At 42.3% G+C, this 25416-nt stretch overlaps 1 protein-coding gene across 1 annotated transcript in view; it reads left to right on the plus strand.

Annotated features, from left to right (window-relative positions):
* Positions 1-15466, plus strand: part of gfra3 (GDNF family receptor alpha 3) — a 45348-nt gene extending 29882 nt beyond the window's left edge. The window contains exons 4-8 of the mRNA XM_041944690.1: positions 764-1118; positions 1726-1835; positions 5371-5505; positions 7579-7715; positions 15251-15466. Coding sequence (XP_041800624.1) covers positions 764-1118; positions 1726-1835; positions 5371-5505; positions 7579-7715; positions 15251-15466 — 953 coding nt within the window. The remainder of the gene's footprint in view (positions 1-763; positions 1119-1725; positions 1836-5370; positions 5506-7578; positions 7716-15250) is intronic.
* The last annotated feature ends 9950 nt before the right edge of the window (positions 15467-25416 follow it).

Below are 25416 nucleotides of genomic sequence, written 5' to 3' on the forward strand. Positions count from 1 at the left end.
GTGAGTGATCTGAGTGCGGCGGGGGGGCGTCTGAGTTGAGCGTGGAGCGATATCGAGCGGAGCAGCCTGGAGGGGCTCGAGCAGGAGACTGGAGGGAACAAATAGCTCTGTGAGCGAGGAGCGGAACTTCTCACCGCTCCACTCGGCTCACATGCTTTGACCAGGCCTCGATCGGCTACGCCTGCCAGACTTTCCCACATGCTGTTTCATTTTGTTCTGAATTTGCTGATTTGTTAACTAGCTTGTTTTTTAGTTGTGGGGTCAGACAAATTAGAATATTGAAATTCTCTTGCAGTCATTACATTATTTTTGCCCTACTGGGAGCAGAGCCCAGTTCAGAGCAAATATAGACCACTGCTGGTCAGATTATGACACATATTACACCATTTTATGGACATTCACAGACTCCAGAAGATGATGGCTGTTTATTTTTATGACTACCTTATATTATCCTCAACCATCACTCCAAAAGTTCCCTTTAATTAGTACACAGTTTTTTTGGTTGTTTTATTTCTCTTATATTAAGCTGTGTATTGTCATTATATCAGGAGGCTTAATCAGACAGTGTGTGGCTGACTCCTTTGACTTTGGCCATTCAGTCATAATTTTGTCATTTGTCCCTTTCTTTGTGGTTGTTCTTTCTCTCATAGATGCACACTAATATCTATAAGGTGTACTTTTTGAGCAATTATTGCGTGAGGCTCTCCCCAACTTTCACAGGTGTTTTGTGCTGGACTAATTCGACTTCTCCTCACCCCCTCAGCCTCATCTTTCATGCAGCTGGATGGTGAGAACCAATGCCTGAAGGCAGCACAGGACTGCGGCCTGTATGAGAAGTGTGGTTCTCTGCGATCAGAATACGTCCTGGCCTGCACCAAGCGGGTGCCCGGGACCAACCGATGCAACCAGCACAAGTGCCACCGGGCCCTGCGGCGCTTCCTGGAGCGGGTGCCGGAGGAGTACAGCCTGGGTGTCCTGTTCTGTCCCTGCACCAACACCCTGTGTGGTGAAAGGAGGAGGAAAACCATCGTACCCTCCTGCTCCTACCAGGAGATGGAGGGTATTCAACCGAACTGCCTCCACCAGCAGAGCTTCTGCCGCCGAGACGACCTCTGCAGGTTAGACGTGAAACCCAGACAAGCCAGTGCTGTTTGTTCATTCTAGAATATAAAACAACTATAAGAGATGGCATCGTGTGGGTCAGTTTTTTGACATATTTATTGTAGAAATTATAGCAATGTTGTGTGATGTTGCTTGCATTCAGTATATAATATATAATTAATATAATAATAATAATTATACATTAATTGATCATTTTTTGTGTCATGATGGTTTAATTGCTGTTTTAAAAGCTTTAAACCTACAATGTCTAATGTGCAAGGAAAAAACAATACTTGATTGAACTGAAGGATAATAAGAATTGGGACAAAATACCAGGCTGATATTGGCCATCAAAAATGCACATCAGTGCACAACAGTCCTATTTAAGGGAAAAGATCCTGAAGAAACAGTGGATCCAAAGCAAGAAGAAATAATTAAATAATTCACAAAGAAAGTCATAATGAAAGAACAGACAAAAGACTGAACAAGTACAAAAATGTGTCAATACTTAAAAAAAAACAACAACAAAACATTGATATTGGACTTAAAACCCCAACATACACGTCCAGATTTCCTGCCCACTCCTTGTGTCTGAGTTTGTGTTGTTGTTTGTGTTGTTGCCAGGTCCAGACTGGCTGATTTTCTTAATAACTGCCAGCCATCTCCTCTGACGGCCAGTGGCTGTCTGAAAGACTCAGCAGGCCTGTGCCTCCGAGCCTACGCTGGACTGATCGGTACGGGATGCGGGGGGGAGAGGATGTTGTGGCACATTATCAAGTTTGTCTTTTTAAAAATCACAATCCAGATTTCCCAGAAATGTGGGAGGCAGAGAGACCTCGGTCATTTGAACTATGGATTATTAATCAGTGATTCTGGTCGACATCTGAAAACTAGGCACCATGACAAATTGTATCTACGGGGTATTCAAATTCATTCCAACATTAATTGTCAGTGATAACATGTATGGTATCTAAAGCTTATGCATGAAATAGGATTACGTACACTACTGAACAAGCACAAAGAAAAAAGAATGGTAACTAATACAAAAGTCAAGATTTCAGAGCAAGGACAGATTTGAAGCTAGAAAGAACTGCTGTAGAGTGCAGAGAGTAAAGAACTGTGAACACAGCCGATGTGAAGGCTTCCTTTACAACCTGTGAAATCATCTCAGCATTTAAATCCTTCTTGTGAGCAGAGCAGTCACTGCTGCATCAGTGTGCAGCCGCGGCGTTACGGTCCCACCCATACACCCGCTCCACTCAATCGCAAGCACACAGGAGCTGTCAATCATGATGTCATACCCCCTTTTTATAGCATCAAATAACCAATTAAAACCAAATTTATCAGAAAAGTGAACAGTTGAACATTCAACCCCGATTCCACACTGTGTAAAACATAAATTAAACAGAATGTGATCATTTGCTAATCCTTCTTGACATAAACTGAATTGAAAACAGTGTAAAGACAATATATTTAATGCTTGACCTCATCCACTTCATTTATTTTTGTAAATATCTGCTTATTCTAAATTTCACGCAGCAATGTGTTTCAAACAAGTTGGGACAGGAGCAACTAAAGACTGGGAAAGTTGTGGAATGCTCCAAAAACACCTGTTTGGATCATTCCACAGGTTAACAGGTTGATTGGTAACAGGTGATAGTATCATGATTGGGTATGAAAGGAGCATCCTGGAAAGGTTCAGTCGTTCATAAGCAATCAGGATTGTTTAAAGACTCTGAAACACTTCGTACAGTTTTCAGTAAACGGTTCATTTGCAAATTACGTTTTTATACAGTGTCCCAAATTTTTTGGAACCTACAGAATCTATATTGCAACGAGCCACCAGGAAACAACCAACATGTTGTTACTTCACTTTAGGGGTGCTGTCATGTCGTCCAGTCCCTTTGCTCATGCTGTCATCTGCCCATCAATAAGTAGGTCTATGGGAGAAATACCTTACATTCATCATTACCCAACTAGTAAGTCTGGACTGGTCAGTCTATCTCATTTGCTACTCTGCTACTAAACTAAGTAGCTCAACAATACATCCAATGCAACTACAGTAATGTTATTTATGTAGCTACTGGCAGCTTAATTTAAAGTAAATTAATTTGATTACAGTATCACATATTATTTCATACAATAGTGATGTGGAAATGTTTAGTAGAACAGACATCAGTTTAGAGATGCGAATTGTTCTGAGGTAAAAATGTAGACAGTACTCACATGTATCAAATTCCAAATTGTCTTGTGTAAAGGGATGTAGCTGTGTCATGATATAAATGAGATTTGAGGTGTGGTTCACTGTAATGTGAGTGGATGGCTGGAATAGGAGAGTAATGGGCAGAGAGGCAGAAAGTGTGTGGACGAAGTGATCAGACAGAGCAGAAGTGGAGGAGAAGAAAGAGCAAGATAGAAAGTAAGGATGCATGACAGCTGACAAGAGATGTGGATAGAGGAGTGTTGAGTGGCTTTCTGCTCGCTCTGACAGTGATGGATGAGTTTTCTACGAGGCTCATAGCTTTCTTAAATTCACAAGCGGCATAATTCTCATTATTTTTAAAGGGTAGCCCTTCAGAGATAACCAAACAACACGAATGCAGTGTATTGTTTTCCTGAAGAAACAAAAAGATATTGTTAGTATTTTTTTTTTGTGAACAAGCAGAAGCCTCTGGGGCTAACAAATGAAACCAACATGGAAGTGGTGAAAACTGCAGTTCCTCGAATGGCCACTTGAGGTTGGTTCCAAAAGTCAAAATCCCCATAGTTCCCCATATTAAAATGTCTGACTTTACAGCAAACATGTTCACAGTCTGGTAGAAAAAACAGTTTTCTCCATTCGTGACAAATGTATGGGGGTGAACCTTTATACAACTCACTCATTTAAATTCTGTTAAGGCTTAAAGTTTTATGTAATCATGGGCATGGCTGCTTGGAGTGAAAGCTAGTCGCTAGATATCAGCCACCAGGCTTCATTCGGCCTGCCTCAGCTCCACCCGCACTCCATTTATAGATTAGCTGGGAGTATGATGGAGTCAGGTGACTGCTGGAGCCACTGTCACTGAGCTTCACAGTGGTTCTTCAGGAAGCTGTGGGTCATGTCGTGGAAACTAAGTCCATGTTTTTAGTGAAAGGTAAAGAAGCTCACTGATGAGCACATTCTATCTACTGTGCTCCAAACACAAGCAAACGCCTTCAAGAATAGAATTTGTGGTTTTAGGGGGAGTTGCTGTTGTAACTATTTCTTGGTGAACAACACTGTCCATCGGTCCAGTAACTCAGTGTTGAGCAGCTCCAGCTGAAGCAAAGGTTACCTGGCAACCTCATCGTGATGGCAAAACCTGGAAAATCACTGCAACTAGCACTTGCTAAAAATACAGTTTTGCATACATAATTCTCATGCATGTAACTCCCACTAAAACCACAAGTTTCTGTTTCCAGTCTTTATGCTAATCAACTCCTAGCTCCAGCTTCGAACTTAATGTACAGATATGAGAACGGTACAGATTTATTCATCTCAGTCTCAGAAAGAGAGCTAATCAGCATGTTTCTCGAAATGTTGAACTGTTTCTTCTTGTAAGTATGTATGTTTTGTGAGTATGTGTGTTGCACTCAGCTGTGATGTTTGCTATTTCAGTTGATTTGGATTTTTTGGCTCTAAAAATTGCCAAAATGGCTCTGAGCAGAAAACACCACCTCTAATGCTTCAAAATGTCCCTTCAGCTCCCGTAGGAAAAGCCACAGAGTCTATGTCTGTGATGTCAATGATAGGGAAGTCAGCTATATTAAAACCACACTCATCAGGTAACAGGATCATTGTGAATGATCTCTAACTACCCTGCATACTCAGCATCACCAGCAATTTATTGATCAATAGAAAATATATTTCAAAATCGAAAGCAGTATTCTAGCCAATCCATAACAGTAGGTATGGGCTGGGTCTGGATTGACTTGCTTTTGGGTCTGGACTTTGAAGAGCCCTGGTCTACATCATGTTTTGCTCCAGGCTCTGTTTCAGCTTTGTTTGAACTAAAAGACCAGTATTCTGTTCCTGGTTTGTGCCAATCAGCAATTTATCTCATTTCCCCCCAAATTGCTCAAAGTAAAAGACAATGTAGAAGCCAGTGGAGGCTTCCTGTCTTTTTAGCTGTGGTCATTGTGGTTTACATCTCTGAATTACTGTGATAAAGATTTATTAATGTTAAGGTAAATCGTGTGTCTTTGACTTGTCTAAAGCTAACACTTAACTCTGACCCCTCTGACCTGTAGGTACCATCATGACGCCCAACTACATCAGTAACAGCTCTGCAGATGTGTCGCTGTGGTGCAACTGTGAAGGCAGTGGAAACCAGTGGCAGGACTGTCTGAGACTGCAGCGCATGTTCACCCACAACACCTGTCTGCGTGAGTCTGCCCTTGTCCTGACTTTGATTTATTTTTTGCCTATTGGCTCTTCACCTGAATTGAACTGAATTGATTGATGACATTTTGATCAGATTTCAGACAGTCTCTTATTTTTTGGTGTTTGCAGTCTGACTTGTATTAGTAGTTGATTTGCTAGCTGCATAAAACTTTTTGGCAACATAGTCCAGCAAAGTCCAGCAGGACAATAAAGTTCAAGTGAACAGTATCACTTGAAATGGCCCTGAGGTAGGACCTGCATTATCTGGGGCCTCTTGTTGAGTAGCCAAAGTAAAGTTTTCAAATCTAGTTAAGACCTTTATTATTTCAGTTAACATTTTTACCATGATGATCAGTATTCCCATGTAAATCTTTACTTAATCAAATTAGCCCTAAATAATTCATCCAGTACATGGCAAACCTGGGGCCAGGCAGGATTTGAGGAAAGGAGAACTCTAGAGAAGGAAGGATTGCGTTTAGGCCCCCAATAAGGACCCTCAGCTCTTTTACCAAACAGACAAGAAAGAGCGACACTGGACTGAGGAGGTGGAAAACACTCTAAAGAGTAGACATGTGTATATGTGAATATGAATGTGAAGACTGAACATCTTCATTCTGTTGGACAATGAAAAGTAGAAATAGTTTGCCCTTAAAGGTGCTTGAAAAGACCTGTTCAATATTTTGGGAAATACACTTATTTGCTTTGTTTCTGATCTGATTTCTGATTAGGTGATTGATGTTAATCAATCAATAATTGATGCTAGCTTAGCATAAAGACTGGCAAACAGCAGTCAGGCACAGTGACTGTGGGTCTTGTTGTCACAGTGAGGTTGCTAGGTTTGCTTGACAACCTAATTTTTCACTGTAGCTGGAGACACTGCACTGCCGGCTGTGTGATAAACCCTCCAATGACTTTTTTTTTACATGTCTGTTTGTGCACAGACTACATAAAAGAGATATAACATGTCAATTAATGATCCTAGAACTGTGGGCAGGTGTGTTTTTGAACTTTGGACAGAGCCAGGCTAGTTGTTCCCCCTGCTTCCAGTCTTTATGCTAAGCTAACAACATCCTCCAACACACAAACTTAACACACACACAAGATTTGTATCAATCGTCCCTCTCGTGACACTCTTGGAAAGATGGAGAACAAGAGTATTTCATAAGACTGTACTTAGAAAGTATTTCCCCCATTTTTGCTGGAAATTGGGTTGAAAGTGTTCCGTCGAGCCTCACTGCATGTAGGGATCTTATTTATTTTGAAGACATTTCCTAATCATGCAGCCAATTTCTTAATCAAAAATATCCTAATAAATTATAAGGAGATAATTTCTTATGGTTTTATGGCATGTGTTACCATTCCATCATGCTCTGTATGCTTTTTCACACTCTCTACCCAAAAGCACTTCAGTATTTAGAAATTTAGGGATTATTTGGAATAGAGTCACATTTAAAACAGTAGCCAAAAATACTGCTATCCATATTGTTTTTTATAAATCCTGTTTTAAATAATGTATCTGAGGACTAGAATTATGAAAACAGAATTAATGTGTCACCATCAAAGATACTCGGAGGAACAGCTCAAAGGGAATAAATGAAAAAATGCCTTCAACACGATGTCTGCTGAATCTCTCTGGGTGGCTGCCTCCTACAGTGATGTTCACAGCATGAACTGAACTCGGCCTCTTTATATGTCAGCTACATGCTACAGCCGTTGCATTCATAAGAGTCTTATTGTCTGTATCTGCAGCATTAGGCTTCTGCAGGGCTCAAGAGGTGTGAGGATGGGAGCCGGAGGGTAAAGCCCTCCAGGTGTCACTCAATCACAGCAGCTGTCAATAAGGCTGTCGATACACACTGAGCCTGTCCAAACACTAAAGCCTGGATCGATGCGTCAATGCACTTCCCATAAAGCTCGGTGATTTATCTATCTGCCGACAGCTCAAACAATAAAGCTGCCAAATAGATATGTGGGTTCACACCCACTCAGATGCAGCGTGGCAGCACGCAGGCCAGCGGAGTGCACACACACAAATACACACACAGAGGTTGTGATTGGGCTGTGTTTCCATGCAGGTAACTCTATCAGTTGGATGGGGAGCCCCGGCTCCCTGCCTGCAGACATCACCCCCCCTCCTGCTCCCAGACCCTCCCCGCTAGTTCAGGAGGATGAGCTGCTGAGCAACAACCACCTGCCTGAACACAACAACATCGTGAGTACACTTCAGCTCATCACACGCACCGCCTTCACATTTTAAATTACCTTTCAGGCTGGTATCCCAAGGCCTTTCCTATTATCTTTGGTTTGAGCTCATCTTGTCACTTGTCACAGTAGGTTTGTGGTATTTGTTTTATCTCTATTGCCGGGGCATTTTATCTGGTTTATTATTTTTCCCGTTTTCCCATTTGATTTTTGTAAGCTCAAACCTTCATATTCCCTCGCTCCTTTTGGATTGTGACAACACAAGATGGAGTTGGTGTTTACAGATATATTTGTCATATCTATGGATGTTTTGATCAAATTTTAACTGATCACAGAGGAGGGTTTAATGTTTTGTGTGTAAGGAGTTTTAACTTTTAATGTTTTGGATTTTATGGCTTCTACTTGGACATAAAATTTTTAAAAGTCTGATGCAAGAAACTTGGAACTTTCACCAAAATCTAAGTTTCAAAATGTAGACCATTTTATACTGTAGCACTGCCACCAGGAGAATTTTCCAATCAGAAGGGGCTGCATCATTACACGAAGAAATGACAAAAAAAAAATTATAACAACAGTCTGCAGTCCTGCTGGTAGCACTGTGAGGCTGTCCTCAGGCACAGGGGTGCATTGAGTTAAATTCAAATGTCAGCATGCTAACATGCTCATTATGACAATGCTAACATGTTGACGTGAACATGCTCAGCATCTCAGTTTTGCGTTTCAGAAAGCTGAAATAAAACCCAAACTAGAGCTGAGGCTGATGGGATTGTCATTAGATTTCCAGGTATTTGGTCATAAACTAAGGTTAAAATATTGACCTGCTCGATGAAAAGTCAGAGGATCACCAAGGTTTATTACAGTTCATCCTGAGGGGAGCATGAATGTCTGCACCAAATTTAATGGCAATGCATTCAATAGTTGTTCAGACACTTCACTCAAAATCATACACGTGAACTACATAATGGCGCTATCACCAACATCAGTAGGATTCATCATCTGGGGACAATGATTTAAAAGCAATCCCTCCAATTGTTGCTGAGATATTTCAGTCTGGACCAACGTCGTGGACCACCTGTCAGATGGACTGACCCTCAGACCAACATTGAGCCAGGCTGCTAACATTGCTGAAAAATGGCCATCATGATTTTGTGACACAGTGGCATCTGCTAGCTAATAACATGGATGTAAAACATTTAAAAGACGAAGCAGTCAGCAGGCATTATTTAATGCAATGGTTACTAGCCACTCCTGTACAAGAGCACTAATGTAGACATTTTACACAAGCCTAGTAATGATATAAACAGGAGAATGATGCGTGCTATTAGGGAAGTTTTATGTTTAAACGTTGAAATGTGTTTGTTTTAGAGAATGCATTCAGTAATACTTTTGTTTGATCAGATGTCACTGACAGTTGCCATCCTGATGAGAAGGTCAAACCTCTCATCAGTGGTAGTAGAACACAATATGAGTCAGCATTTGATTTGAAGATTAAAGGAGTAGCTTTGGGGCAGGAGTTATCACAGCATGTTGGCAAGCCATCAAAAGATTCTACAGAGTGTCTATGATCCAACTCAAGCGTGTTTTTAGGTCTGCTGAGGTCCAGATGATGGGAGAGGCCGCATGTATCCAGTTTGGTTTATTCAGAACTAAGAACAGATGGAAGAAATTCACTGGTAAACCCGGGGAATGCCTGATTTAGAAATACAAAAATGATTCTCCATCTCTGATTACTCAACAACTGAGAGAAGCTTTGCAGGATCTTTTGTTAAAGCACATTTGCTGGCAGCATGGGTCCAAATCCTTTCACGTTTGTTCACCTGTCAAGACCTGGTCAAAGACTAAGGCCTCTAGTTTAACGGCCGTAAAATGTAGGTCACAGTATTCCTTACTATATGACTGAGAAAATACAAATACTATACTATAAACAATATTAGCTTGCCAGTTTCTCTGCCATTTTTTGCCAGTTTTTGTTCCTTCGACTCACATATATCAACATCAAGATTCCAGACATAAATTTCAAAAAAAAAAAAAAAGAATAGCAACTGAATCAGAAACTTTGATTTTTTTTTAGCACCACACACTGTAGGATCTCCTGTTTATCTAATCAGTTGTAAACAAATATATAAAATCAGCTCAGCAGTCACAATGTATGTCCCTGCCATAGGCACAGTAACAGGGCTGTGGTCTTTTCCTGTCATTTTTGAGGGGATTTATGGACCTTACATGATGGACATCAAAGATAATGATGTCCTATGAAAGTGTAAGTCACAGTGAGTGATACGACTGACCGATATGTGTCTCATGTCTGTGTCTTCAGAAGTGACTGAGCTACTATTTAGATAGGAAATTCATCTCTCACAGTATCTTTGCCTCCCCTTCAACTCTCTGGCAAACCCCAGAGAGGTTTTGGCTTTGTGCTGTAATTTCACCATGAGTTTACCACTGAGGAGCACAGTGAAGATTTCATTCCCTACCTCCCCTCGTGATGTTAATCCCATCCGAATGGAGCTTATGTGTTGTTTGAGAGGGCATGAACAACAACATATTTTGCTGTCTAATTTGGAGGACTTCTCAGCTGTCCCACTCTGTGCCTGATGGTGGCTGTAATGTGTAATTTTGTTGCTTGATGATTGAAAGAAGAGCGATTTAGCTGTTTTCATATTTTTTACACATTTCAGTGTAGACAAAAAAATTAAAACAACAGTATGGACTAGGGGGTTTCAAAGCCCCCCCCCCAGACAACTATAACTATGATAACTATGATATCCATGCCGTAAGTGCTCGAAGTCATGCTCCATAATTTGGGGCTTTGGAAGATGTACACAGGAAGTATAATGTTGCCATGGAGTCAGTCAGTTAACTGGGCTACAGTTGAGCCCCATATTTTGCCTATATTGGTTTGCACTTTGTAGTAATCATGGATGTACAGATAACTATTACTGGATTACTTTGTTAGTGAAGAAAACGTAAAAGTTCTGGAGATATAAGGAGCATCTTTATAATGATCTATGATCTATTATGAACAGTTACCAGTTATAAAACAGACATAATTTCATCGTAGATGATATTGTCAGGAAGTCACACTGTATCTGCAGATCTCTGAGCTCAGATTTGGCTGAGTTCTGACTCTGAGAAAAGGCATGAACCTGGGTTAATGCCTGTGAACTGGCCAGTTTAGGTGTGAACAGTCTCAGCCTATTCATAGTCGCCATACATGTCCCTGCTGTTTGGTGCTTAGCAGGTGGGTGGTGAGGGGACCAGGGTCAGACCTCAACTACGGCCAAACAAATGTTTAAAGTGTCCTGCCTGTGTGTGTTTAACTTGTCTCTCCCAGCCCATCAGGCTTCACACAGTCTGTGGCGCACAGACAAGGCTTGGCCTGAAGTGTTTTGGTTGCAGTCCTGTTGGATCATGTCTGAGTCTGCCAGCTCATCATGTGCAGACAGTAACACACACACAGACATGCTGAAATGTGCTGTGAACACATATGTTCTGAGAGTTCCTCCTTTCACAGCTCCTGGCTGCCCTTGTCCACCGCTGACCATTAAATGTGGTCCAATTCAGTCGTGGTCCTGGCTACTGTAAGTTTGGCCAGACCGCAATCTGCCGTGGCTGTGGCTCCCTGGCTCCCAGCATGCCTCATTGCCAGAGATAATCTGGGCCGCCAGACAAGAGGGGATTCCAACTCTCTCTCTTCTTCGGCTGCCCTCCTCCGCTCGCTCTCTCTCTCTCCCTCTCTGTGTCCGTCTGTGTCTCTCTCCCACTGAGCGGATTAGATGAGGTGTTGGTTGGAAGCAGTGCATCAGTCAGGCTTCATTAGTATGAATTTATTCATGCCCATATGTCTCCCCCTTTCTCTTCCTTCCCCAAATCCCCCTCTTCCCTCCTTCTTTCCTTCCTTCTGTCCTTTCCTAAGTTTCTGTATCCTTCCTTTTCTTCTTCTACTCATTGACCCTTTTCTTTCTGTTCTCATTTCATTCAGTCTCGCATCCTCAATCTTTCACTGTACCCTCCCCCCTCCATCCGTACCTGCTCCAAATCTCTTCATCCGTCCGTCACTCTGCTGCTTGTCTTGTCTTTCCGAGGAGCTTTGGCTTGTTTCTCTAAAGTGATTTTTCAAGAATTTGAAAGGTTTCACTTCAAAAAGCTGACTATCTGCTCCAGCAGTGGAAAAAAATGTCACACTTAGAGACATTTACTGCTCTTTGTTTTAAATGTTACATTTCCACACGGCATGCAATCAAATATATAGCCAGGTGAGATTTTAATGTGGGTTTGAACCTGGAGCCTGTTCGTTCTCTCATTTGTAAAGGTATTCATCTTGTTTTGACATAGCTGAAAGCTTGACTGACTTCTATCCAGCCAATCGGAAAAAATAAGAAAATTATGTCAATTCAGGATTAAAAAAAAAAACCTTTTGCCTTTTTTGTTAATGTACTTGAATGAAGACAAGTTAAGGTGTATTCAAGTCATAGTGGAAAAAAATGGAAAATGTCAGTAGACACAGATTGTGTTGTATGATATACTATATTTACAATATATCTTAACTTATAATTTAGAAATTTAATGTGTAACCCTATTAAATTAAATTAAAGTTAGCACTTTACTATTCCTGCTTATGGAAATCAAATTTGTAGTTCATGTCAGAGGATCCATGGGATACTTTTCACTTAAGTTATGTACTAAAGTATGTTACTAAGAAGGTAAAGGTGCGCAAACTGGCACTGGCTAATGAGGTCTTGTCAGATCGTCCAGCGTCCCTTACCCCCCACACCACACTCCACCCACTTAGGCCCAGCTGTGAGGAGGAGTGAAAGTAGCTCTTTTTTTTTTTTTTGATCCCTCACAAGACTGTGTTTGCCCCTTTGTCACATGTTCACCTCCATGAATGGTCCCATCGAGTGTGGCCAACAGCAACAAAGACTTTTGGTCAGGCCACACTGTGTACGAACCAGTTCGTTTCCAGCATACCCCATCTAATCAGAACAAGCTGCCAGGAGCAGATGCTGGCACAGTAGTCGCCCTCAACGTATGTAAAACGATGAACAAACACTCCAGAGTGACTCTCTGTATTGTCTTAATTTGATCCATTAGGACTAATGAAAATTTTTAAATCTCACAAAATTATTTTGTCATCAAGCACTCTAGCATACGTACCATGGCAACTCACAACCAACAGCAATATTAGCATAGTTACACATTCTCTAGACATGTACTGGTCCTAAAAAGAACCCAAGTCTGTCATCTTCACTCCAATTTTCTTCAAAGAAATATTAACAGTGTTCTTCAGGCTTGTTCTGTCCCCCACCAATGCGTTATAAAAGTAGCAGATCAAAGGAAAGGTCACAAAGACTCTCGATAAAAGGTAGTGACTAAGAATAACTCTGCAGATGAAGCTTAGAATGAAGGTGCTCTCTCTGCTGGTGAGGCTCAATATTTTCAACATCCCATCTCATCATTATCAAACACAGTGTACAATACTTATTAGAATCTATTTCACTACTAATGAACACAATTATTGTCACATCAGCCATGATCCATTGCAGCACCCTGAAGGAGAGATAGATGACTGCCCTGTTTACAGCTTCTGCAACTGTCAGACTAGATGATGAAAAGTTGAAGTTGAGTCAGAAAATGTCAGCCAGAAATTCTAAACACCATGACATGAGCAGGTATCAGCGGCAGTATTTCAATGAAATGACAGAGGAGTGTATTATCATCAGTGGAAAAACAATAACCTAGCATCAGCCTTGGGCTGCCCCAGATGTTTGTGCATATCATTGAGAATGAACAGCTGGGTGTCCTCAACACTTAACACTCATAACGCTGCAGTGAATCATATTCATACGTTCAACTTCATGTTTAAATAGCAAAACAAACATTGGAATTTCAACCATGAACCAAAAAGGCCTTTTTTAAATGCATCCTCCCACACTTACATGTAATAAGTTGACATTAGATTTCGATTGGCAGATTAGAACAAGGTATTGAACAGCAATCTGGCAATCAATCGTTCAGCAATCGTTCATATGCTTCTGAAAGGCTGCCAGTCTGTCTGTTTGAAAACATATAACATGGGTTACAGTGCAGCCTTACAATTCAAATCCTCAATTCTAGATTCTGTTTCTGCAGACCTCAACCCTCCCGTCAGACAGACCACTGATTCTGGGCAAATGTGTAAAACCCCCAAATTACATGAAGTTTTTAAGAGTCAAACCTACATTTTTAATTGAGTTCTCTCTAATATCTCTGCATGGCAGCTACACAAGTCTTCCAAATTACACTGGCAGATATGTTTGCATACAGTATTCTGCTCTGATGCCCATCGGCAGGATGGCATCATTTGTCTGTGCCCTCCTAAACTGTAACAAATCAGAAATACCTCTGTTTAAATACAGTCTGTGGTGAGGTAGTGACAACACTCTGGTTAAGGTTTGTTTATGTTTAGGCACAAAAAAGAGACTTGGTTAGTTTCAAAGAAAGATCATGGTTTGGGTTAAAGTTAAGGTTATGGGACCTATCACCTTGGTTACACATGGCTAAGCTTGTGGAATGATGGTTGTGGTCATGGTTTTGTTGACCCATCCATCCACCTGGACCTCCTCCCTATGTGGACTGTCCCTCTGTAGTAACACTGCCTGACTTCCTCCCTTGCTCCTGTTACATTTATTACTACTGTGTCTTGAATGTGGACATATGTCCTTCAACTGACTGAGAGAAAGATCATGGTTATGGTTAAAAAATGGGTTCACTATTGGTGGTCTGTAAGGGATCAAGACGTCCAGTCTCATTGCCACATTCTTTGCAAGCTCCCTCTAAATGAATTTAAGCTTTTGAGCTTTTTTAAGCTCAATGCACTTCCCATGCAAATTAGAAATGACATGCAAAAAAGTGCACTGATTACTTGTTTTTAGCATAATTTATTCTCTTTCGTGCAGTGATTTCAATATTGGAGTGAGGGTATGTTGGGGGGAAAATCAGTTCTGCTAGGGGCCCCAGAAATGTTGTGAGCGGCCCTGGAAAATGGCTGGACGCCATGCACCTCACATCACTTTGTGTTTTATTTAAAATTTAGACTGAATTGGTTGAATCTGTGCTTGTCTGTTCTTTTTCAGTCCTTCACCGCAGTGTTTCAGAGAGAATAATTTGAGTTGCTTTACACCACCTTTAATTAATTATGTTTTGATTATGTGTTTGGATCAAAGTCAATTTGAAATTCAGATTATGGAATACAAATGAATTGTGTTTGATCAAATTCAATCTCAAAACCAAACATACAATTTCAAATGATATAAAATAAGACTTAATTTCTTCTTTGGTATTTAATAGTATGAACCATGAAACATTTGATTCAATGATAAAACTTGATATTCTGTTTGAAATGATGTCAAACAAATGGCGAAATACCAGATTAAGTATCTGCCCAGAGAGCACAGAGGTATCAGACTTCACTCGGTGCTGCTGGCTTTGGAGCACTCCAAATGCGAAGATGTCAAACCTGAGACATGCCCTAACATTTTTACCCACCCGTCTCCTCCCTGCCAGGTGGTGGAGAGCGAAGAAGAGGAGGAACTGACGCAGGCAGAGGAAGAGGGTGATGATGGTGGCCAGTTTGACGTCATCCCGCTGTACTCAGAGAGGGCCACTGTCTCCAACCTGGGCTCCTCCGGCACAGGGGGGGCTGCCTCCTTCACCGCTGGCCCTCCTAAACCCATGCTACTGCTCCTCCTGCTCCTGTCTGCCTCCCTCAGCTGGGGGTAGAACGTAGGATACAGAGAAGACACACACATAGACACACACGCACACATACATACATGCACATGCACACACTCACATATAATGGACCTGCAAACCTGGACTGGTGGCTGTAAAGTTATGGGAAGCATAGTGAAGAAATGGACTTCACGTTTTGTCAGTAGCATCCCCTCAATTCCTTACTTCTGTCCTTCCTTCCTTCCATTCCTCCATTGAAAATGGCACTTTGTTCGACATGGGCTGACTGCAGCTGCAGTGTGTTAATGTGCTGGGAGCAAAGGAGACCTAGTCGTGGTAGCACGTTCACATACTGCCATCAACCAATGAGCATAATGTAGCTGTTCCTGTGGTCCAGACAAATTCTGGTAGTTTGAGTGGCTTGTCTCACTTGTAAGCATATAAATCTGAGCAGGCCAAGATGTGTTAGCAGGATAACATACTGGCTTGTAGGTCTATGTCATACAGACAGTATCTGAGAGCAGCTGAGCAGACTGTTCATGTCAGCCTCCTAATTTCCAGTCATCAGTAGCACATATGGATGCTCCAAACTCTTTCATTTGGCTTTTTACATGTTACCTGTGATGTTGCAAACAAGTGTTTTAACACGCTAGAGCGCATAGACAAACATGACTTTTATGGTATAGACTTTTTTTTTATTTATCACTACTCCAGAATCAATCAATAGCTCCAGAATAGCTCCTTCATTTGGCCAATAGTCATTTTAATTTTCTCGTTGTTTTTAATGTTAAAAAGTAGAAAAAGAAATACAAATGCATTGTCCATTTTATAGCAGATAATGAGCCTGGAAACACATCTGAGTGGTACAGCAAACTGGGTGTTTGTATATGAACACCCCACACATAAAGAAATGCCCCGCGGCTGCAGTTGGACCTTGTTATTTTTTTGTTTTTGTTTTTTTATCTTCCTGATGGATGGCGATTTGTCGTACTGGTTGTGACTTACCTGTCTGTGGGTCATCCTAACAATGACTGAGGGGGGAAGTGGCGTTGATATACGATGCATCAGTCAAACTTTATTATGGTGATGAATGAAGCGATCCTCTTCTCCCTGCCACTGTCCCTATTCTACAGCCATGGTGAATGACAAATTACACACTTGTCTCTCATTGTTTAATGAACATCAAGTGCCAAGTATGTGATGTGTGTGTCTGTGCACGCCCGTGCAGGGTTCAGGCAGAGAGATTGCAAAGAAAATTGGGTAAAGCTTTTTTTTATAATTTGAGTCCTGTACTTCATCGTTCCCACCCACGTCAGCATAGGCACACATACCGTATAGATTCACACACACACATGCATTTGCACACATACCGCCTGCCATGTTTTGAGCCGATGCAGCTCTTTCTTGCTTTATTGCTCTATCCCCGTCCCTATCTCCCTCCCCGGTGACTCGGGACCGGGACCCGAGCTGCCACAGGCACCGATATGAATAAAGCCGTCATAATAAAAACAACACACCAGAAACAATATGAGCTCTAAAACGGCAGAACAAATCAAATAGCTCCCCAGCAGGCGAAAAACACACGCCACTTCTGACACCGACACAGAGACAAAATGAAAAGAGTTGGAGAACGAGTGGGAGAGCGATACGTATGGAGGAGAAATTAAGAAAAAAAATAAGGCCAAGTCCCTGTGTGGTCTTTGTGCGTTTGATGTGTTACTTGTTTTTAGTTGGGAGGCTGATAATCAGTCCCTGACAACATCTCTTTATCATCTGACAGGCTCCTGGGGGAGAGGAGTGTCTGTGTCTGTGTGTGTGTATGAGTGTGTGTGTGTGTGTGTGTGTGTGTGTGTGTGTGTGTGTGTGTGTGTGTGTGTGTGTGTGGGGGGGGGGGGGGGGGGGGGGGTTATAGTGATAGAAATAGTGTGCTATAGCAAGAACAGAAAGGACCCTGGAGCACAAACATAGCAGAGAGAATCGCCGGCTCTTGATTTTCTATGTCTTATAAATCTTTTGCTGACACTAATTTTTTTTTCCTTGTTCCTTTCCTATTTCTTGAGAGTGTGTAAAATTAACTTCCATCTGCAGGGGCACCAGAGATGGTGGAGGGCAAGGAGACAGAGGAGGGAGAGAGGGAGGAAGGGAGAGAAGGGACGGAAAAGATGAGATAGAGGGAATGGGAAGACGGAAATAGAAAGAAGACGGTGAGGAGGGGAGAAGAAGGGAAAACAAGGAGAAAGGAAAGCATAGAGAAGAGAAGAAAGAGGAAACAAATAGGAGGGAGAGGATGAAACAAGCAGAGAGGAAGCATGAAGGAGGAGCGGACTAGGAAGCAGGCATAGAAGAAAACAGCAAGGAGAAGAGAACAAAAGAGAAAGGAGGAGGATGGAAAAAGGCAGGAAGGAAAAAAAAAGGAAATAGATACTGAGAAAACTAGCAAGGAAAAAGGGCTGGAAGAAGGGAGCAGGGGAAGAAAAGAGAGTAGGGATGGGAAGAGGAAGGGCGGAGAGGAAAAAGAGAAAAAGAAGGAAATAGACAGAAGAGAGGCTGAAAAGAAAGGGGAAGATGGGATATGTATCTGAGAAAAGTTAGAAAAATGGAAAGATGAAAAGAAGAAGTGAGGGGAATGAAAGCAAATGAGGGAAGACGAGATGGACGTAATAGATCGGGGGGCAGAGAGGAGAAAATAAGAACAGTAAAGATTAGAAAGGAATGAAGATGAGGATGAAAAAAGAAATAAGGAGAAGGGAGGACAGGCAGAAACAAAGGGAGGGGAAAGAGAGAGGAGGAAGAGAATAAAAGAATGAGAGAAGAGGAAAGGTGCTGGATGCTTTGTGAAGCCTCTGAGGAAACAAACTACAACGGGAATGAAAGGAGAGAGAGACAGAGAGAGGTGACAGGTCTGCAGTGTACTTTAACCTCTCCTTTTCTTTTCTCTGGCCCTGCTGTTGCATGCATCTGCTGAGAAACACACACACACACACACACACACACACACACACAAAGGCCTTTCTGTGTGAACACACCCCCCGGACAAAGCGTCTGTCAGTCAGCGGACAGCGATAAGAGACAGTAAAGCTCTGTCGGCTCACCTGAGATACTTCTTTAACATTTAACAGGCTGAACAGTAAAACCTGACGTTCTGTGAGCAGTTTGCCAAAGTATGAACTAGGAGTCCTAAACAGGCCCTGTAATCTTAACAAATCAGTAATCAGTGTTACAATGAAACATTCATTCATTGTAATTAGTGCAAATGTTTCTGTGAAGTGTTTTCATTAAGCTTTACAGGGAATCATCAGAGAGCTGCAGGTCAGGACAACTTGGGAAAGGTTAAGCAAACTCCTTAAAACATCTGACTCAGCTCAGTTATTGTCAGATTGAAAGGCTGAAAGGATCAGGTGAAATTCTGTCGCACTGGTTGACACATCCCTTCATTACCATGAACACACACGGCGCAGTTTAGAAACGTTGTTGGAAATAGTCTGCTGACATTTTGTTGGAGGTCATGCTCAGCCTGAGAAGAAGCTCTGTCTGAGGGCTTTATTTGATGTGGGCTCACAGCAGGCAGGGTGAAGAGAGGTGTTCTCACTGAGAAAGGTCACTGATTGATACCATTTCAAAATGCTTTAACCATGTGTGTGATAATGATTAATTGGAGAAACTATACTTAATGGATTTGCCTCTATCAGTTCACGGGCTGACTCAAGAGCTCAACAGCTAACATGAATGGCTAGCGCTAGCATGCTCTGTGCTGGCTGGCAAGTAGTTTGCTAGCTACTGTGTGAGCTAACTAGCCTAGCGTGTAGGCACCGAGCTTCTAGCACCACCCACTTCACATGCATGCACAGATGATTTGGGCTGTGCGACTCTCTACTGGCTGCTGTGCTTCGTCTGGAACAACAAGACAACTCTGCTCTAAATTTGACAAAAGTGAGCGTGTGCTGCGCAGCAAATTACCTCAAAAGGCGATGAGCAGATTCTTCTGACCTCCCTCCCTCCATCCTCTCCTCCATTACACAGAATGAGATAGTGAGGTCAGAGCCGCCTCAACACCCCCACTTCCTACCACCCAATAGTGGGGGTTAATTGAGGTCAGCAGGGGTGGGCCGGCGCGTGATTGACGTGGCCGGCGGGGGCCGGAATGACGGCCTTTTACCAGGCCCCGTTGTTCGTTTTAATTGTTGTCTCGGCTGTTTGTCATTAGGGCCGACACTCTGTGGCAGGACGACAAGAGGGATGGACAGAGGGAGAAAGGGAGACAGCGGAGGGGGAGACAGGGGAGGGAGTGGACACTGGTGATTTACATTAATATGTACTGAAATAAACAAGCGGAGAAGCCATGCGTTAAATCAACTCAGGGAGAGAGAGCGATAGAGAAATAGAGCCTCCAGGGTGAGAGAGGAATAGAGGAGGAGGATGTGTGTGTGTGTGTGTGTGTGTGCTTGGAAAGAAGCGTTCTTTTTATTGTTCTATTACCGTGCAGTAGATTTACACGTACAGAAGCGCACGCACACACACACTCATACACAGCATGTCAGATTTGAGAGTCTAGTGTGTCTGCTTTCTCTCTCCAGTATTTTAGTATTCTAATCCATCATTGGCCTGACATGGGGATGCTGCCTCTCTCCTTTCCCTCTCAGTCTGTGTCTCTCTCTCTCTATGCCACTACACATACACGGCATCCAAACGGAAGATAAAGGCAGAGCAGGGGGAAAAACAAACTCCACAGCAGGGAGAGCTTTATCCAGAGAGATAAAGAGGCGGAATAAAGCGGCGACGGAGAGATATAGAGCAAGTTGAAGGGAAGAGAGTGAAAAGGAGCAGAAGGGGGAAAAAAAAGGGGAGGAAGGGGGTGAAATGGAAGTGGGGAAAGCAGGGAAGGAGAGGAAAATGAAAGCAGAGAGAAGGATGAAGGGTTGGTGGGATAGGCGAGAGAGCAAGAGATAGAAACACGGTGAGAGAGACGTGTGTGTGTGTGTGTGTGTGTGTGTGTGTGTGTGTCGTGGCTGAAGCCTGAACCTCCCTGCTCCATTTCACACTCTGTAGGTCCAGACGCATCGGCGCTCAAAGACACACATACACACACGCAGTCACACACATAGACACACAGGGGCCTGTCCTTCTTTTCGATTTGTAATTCGCAAACACACACACACACACTCGTTCGCCACCATTTCTCAGTCATGCACGCAGATAAACAAAGATGCACAAACACACAGTCACAGTCACTAAACTGAAATTCCTGCAGCTTTTGCCCTTGGCTCTCTCTGCTTCTTGGATGCCTGCTTTCAATCTATTACACTGGGTTCAAGAAATATTAAAGGAAGAGTCCCCTCTAAAACATTTCAACGTTTTTTTTTTTCCAACAGCTTTGGTGACGTTGCATGGAGCATTTACTTCGCTGCTTCCTCCCAGAGCTGCTATTTCGCACCAGTGGCCAACTCTGATACACGAAAAATCCGTCAGAGAAGCACAGATGCGAGTCAGGTCAAAGATGCTACGACTGATACAAAGCTGATACAACTAAAAAGTTAATTAAAAGACACCACAATGTAGCAGAATGTACTGACAGGAGACTGTGGGGGTTAACTCGTTTCCACAGAAAACCTCCAGTTGTGATAGATATATAGATTGATAGATAGTTTGGCCTTTATTTGCCCATATTTTGAGATACTTGTGTCTGGGATTCCTTCACTCCAGTAGAATGGGGGGGCGGGGGATGTGTGTTTCACAGTGATACTGAGAAATGCAACAGCAGTGCATCTCTTCAAAGATGAAATCCTGATCATTCTGGATAATCCACAGATTTATAACTATAGTTATGAATACAGTTGAGTGGGTGACAGATATTTCATGACATGAAGAAATAAAACAAAAATAAATGTTTTTTTTATAATAACAGGATTTTGATGACATTATTCTTGAAATGTCGGATATGTTTTGCTAACAGTCGCCCTAATATTTAGTTTTTGAGGATGGGGTAGAGGGTTAATTTGGTGAACTGACCCTGTAAAACATTATGCTGTTGATGTTTCAGATTACAAGTATTTGTATCTTATCATAACATGTGAAGGATCCTTTTTGCTTTGCTATGTCTTGTTTACTGAACAGAGGAAGTGAGACATTGTGGTTTTAGGAGCAGTTGGCAACAGAGCTCTCGCTTGACCAACAACAGCTGAGCAAAGTGATTGCACGCGTCATCTCGTAAGCAGCCTACTGTCCTCAGAGTGGAGCGACCAGATCCACACGGTTGGATGGAACATAATGGCTCACTGTCATGTTTATCCAGTTTTCTGTTCTAAAAATTCATCTCTATTGACCTGATTTTACTGAGCATTTTAGATACTGCTCGGTTAATAAGCAGTCATTTGTGTTGCGAGAGTTGCGTGAACAAAAGGCAACATGTTAAAAGACAGCTGTGGAACTGCTGAAAGGTGTGTTTTTGCACTTTTGATTAAAGTTAGCTGTTTCCCCCCAGCTTCCAGTCTCTGTGCAAAGCTAGACTAAACACTTTTGGACCTACTGTATCTCTGCACTACATGCACAGATTAAAGTGATATCCATCTTCTCATCTAACTCTGGGTAAGATGGTAAACAAGAGGGGTTTGCAAAATGTTGCTGTTCCTGTAATATGACCTAGAATATGATTGCCTCTGAAACAGCATTTGGACTATCATGGGGCACCAAAGACTCATCTGAAAGCCGCGCTAGTCACCGTTGTTGAATTGAGACTTTTAACTTTTGCTGAACAGTGGTCACTTTGGCCATAGGTAGCATTTATGGGAGAATGACAAGTGCTAAAACATAGTAGCACAAAGGCAGAGGAGTATATCAGTAATTTTAGTCGCAGTACAATACATTTTGCTAACCTCAGCTAACATTAGCCATCTAAAGCTACTGCTTATATGAGATCAAGTAAGGCTGCAGCAGCAAATATCCCTGAGTGTACTGAACTGAGCAAGGGTGCATTTTATTTCTTGGGAATGGAAGTTTCCATTTGCATGAGGAGAGTATATTAAATCCTCTGTCAAAAGTAACACAGTCTCACTTTAAGTGGGTTATCAGCTCCTTAAGGAAAGATGAAGTAGGTTTGGACGTCAGAAAACTCATTTAGCAGTTGTGGTCAGAGAGGGACCTCTGTCATTTTGGAGGTGGACTACACTTGCAGGCCAAGATCTACTTAAAGTATCACTTAATCCAAATAATGAGGGATAACGAGGGATAATAATAATCCCTAAACAAGCACAAAACCTTTCATATCTTTTAAAACTCTCTCAGTTTGAAGCAGCAGTGTTTGTCAACCCGCCTTGCACTTTTTATTTATTAAACTGTCATAATGTGTGTAATAAGGGAATTGTGTGCAATGTCTTCTCATTTGACAGTTCATTAGCATTGCTTTGTATAATTTCACTGAATTCCCGGGCCTGTGAGACAGTGTTTATGCTGTTGATTTAGTATTCAGTTGTTTAATTGTCTTGTCCTTGTACACTCAGACTGAGAAAATTTCTGTACAATTAAACATGTAGTGAATGAATTGTTTGGGACTTCCTGGAGCTTCCTCTACGACCCCCCAGGTATCCCTCATGGACTCCTGGGACTTCCTGGACTCTTTGAGAACCACTCTTTCACATTGCACATGAAAAAATATTTCTGCAAAGTGTTTTTGTCCCTGAGCTGAATGGTTTTTTTTAGCCGACGCAGATGCACAAGCTCGTCACCGTTGGCATGCGTTGCTATGGTTTCCTCGGTCTCACCTTGGTTGCTGCACCCCGGGTGATCCCAAAAGGTAAATGGAGCTGAATGAACTTCGGAAGTCTGACTCTTTTCAATACACCAACACCTGGCGAGGGCACGGCAGCCATTTTAGTGCTTTTTTTCCCCTGCTTGACTGACTGAACCCCCCCTCCTCCCCCACCTCTTATCCCGGCAGGTGCCTGGCTGAATAGGACATCATCGCCATGGAGATTGAGGCGATGACACTCGCACACGCAAGCACGCACACACACACACACACACACACACACACACACACACAGTCACGGACTCGGAAATGAGACTGGCTTTCATGAGCGAGCGGCTGCACAGTCTGACTCGATGAAAAGTTGTCTCTCTGAAGGGAAGACAGCCGCACGGATTGAGCTGTCACTTGAAGGGAACTCTGCTCTGCTCTTTCATCCCTCTGTGTGCAAACGGACGGATTTCTCTTTCTCTTTCATTCTGTCAAATGTAAACCTTTCCTTTGGGTAATTCCAAACTAAAGCCCGGGCTCGGGAGACAAGCAGGTGGAGATAAATGTACTCCATTTAAAGAGTGTTGACCGAGGCTGAAAACGCCCCCGTCACCCCAACCTTCCCCTCCGCTTCCTGTCTAAAGCATGTCAGTGTACAGTACTAGAGTGAGGGAGGCATATCACCACAGGGCTTTCCCCACTCGCTCCCATTTTAGTGTGTGATCCATCTTAACGCTCCTTTGGTCCTGTGCTTTCTGCCTGTTGGACTGCTGGTGAAACTTTTAACTCCAACTGGGCTCTCCTGCACACAAATAAAAAAAAATAGAAGTAAACATTGACTCCAGTCCATAGAGATCAGTGGTTGATTGGTTTTAAACTGTGTTGGTGAAACATGATGTATCTCCGGGGGGCATATATGCAGCCCCGCATGAAATATTTCTATTTCTGATTCATTCGTTGACATTTTGCCCTGCTGAATGTGCCCCCGAGGGGATATGAAACACTCCATGCCTCTGCTGTGTTCACCTGTGAATAATAAAATAAATGTACAAGCTGACATTTCCTTACCTTGACTTCCAGTGTGTCTGTTCTTCTCTAATGACTTTGTCTACTCTAGATTGTGCAGTGCAGATTTACACCTCTTTGTCTTGTTGTTTTGGCTCTATACTTCAGCACAGGAACTGGAACAACTCCAGCACTGGATTTGAAAGTAGCTGTGAGTGTCATTTGAGGCTCTTCACACCAACATCAGACGAACAGTGTAGGACTTACGACTCTTTTTTCCATATGCAGTACTTCTGCACACTGAAATGAAGACTGAAACAAGTTATGATGGCTGCAGTTCCAGTGCGGTAGAGAGGCACCTGCTAATGTCTGCAGATCATAAACTTCATTCATGGGATTTGACGAAAAGTAATATGATAACATTTATATTATGAAGTTTATCTTAGTCGGTCCAATTATGTCCACTAAAATTGAGGAATTAGGTATAAATAGGTCTACAATTCCTGCGCTGTTCATCTAATGTGAATAACACCCTCAAATTACAGATGACACAGCACATTAACTTCATAGTCTCTCACCCCATTTACACCTTGCATTAAAATGTGTGTTGTATCCAGATTGTATCTACATATAATTCAAACTGGCTGCATTTACTCTATTAACACTGCTATTAACATTTGTCTCCAGCGTCTGACCACTCTGTCCAGCTTCTAATCACTCTTGTTCTTCTTTTTCCTTCTTACACCCTCCCAAACATCCCAAACAACAGCTGTAACGAACTGGTAACAGACTGGTTGACCTTCCATTTTAATGTTTTGGTTTTACAGCTCGCAGCTTTCTTTAGCTGACGAGACTAGCTGGTGAACACAGTGGAGCATCTGGGAGTGAAAGGGCTAGATATTTTTCTCAAGAGTTGGTGTAGACCAAAGCAGAGCAAAAAGGAAAGTGAATTATTCATCAGAAACACAATGTGAACGTTGTTCCGTGGCTGGTTTGTGTTTGCAGCTTGTTATCATGTCACCAAAAATGAATTAATGCATGTTTAACAAATAGGACTTAAGGAATACTTTTATCATCATTTGAATCTTTTTTCTTTTTCTTTTTTTTTTTGAGACTGAAAATCAAAACTGCTGGATCGGCACATGCAAAGTGAAAAAAAAATTATTATTCCACATTCACCTTGTTTACAGCAGCATGTGTCAGATAAAGTACTGCTAAGGTAAGATAAGATAAGACTTAATTTATCCCGTGACGGGGAAATTTA

This window comes from Chelmon rostratus, chromosome 9 (genome assembly GCF_017976325.1).
Source record: "Chelmon rostratus isolate fCheRos1 chromosome 9, fCheRos1.pri, whole genome shotgun sequence".
Taxonomy (NCBI): Eukaryota; Metazoa; Chordata; class Actinopteri; order Chaetodontiformes; family Chaetodontidae; genus Chelmon; species Chelmon rostratus.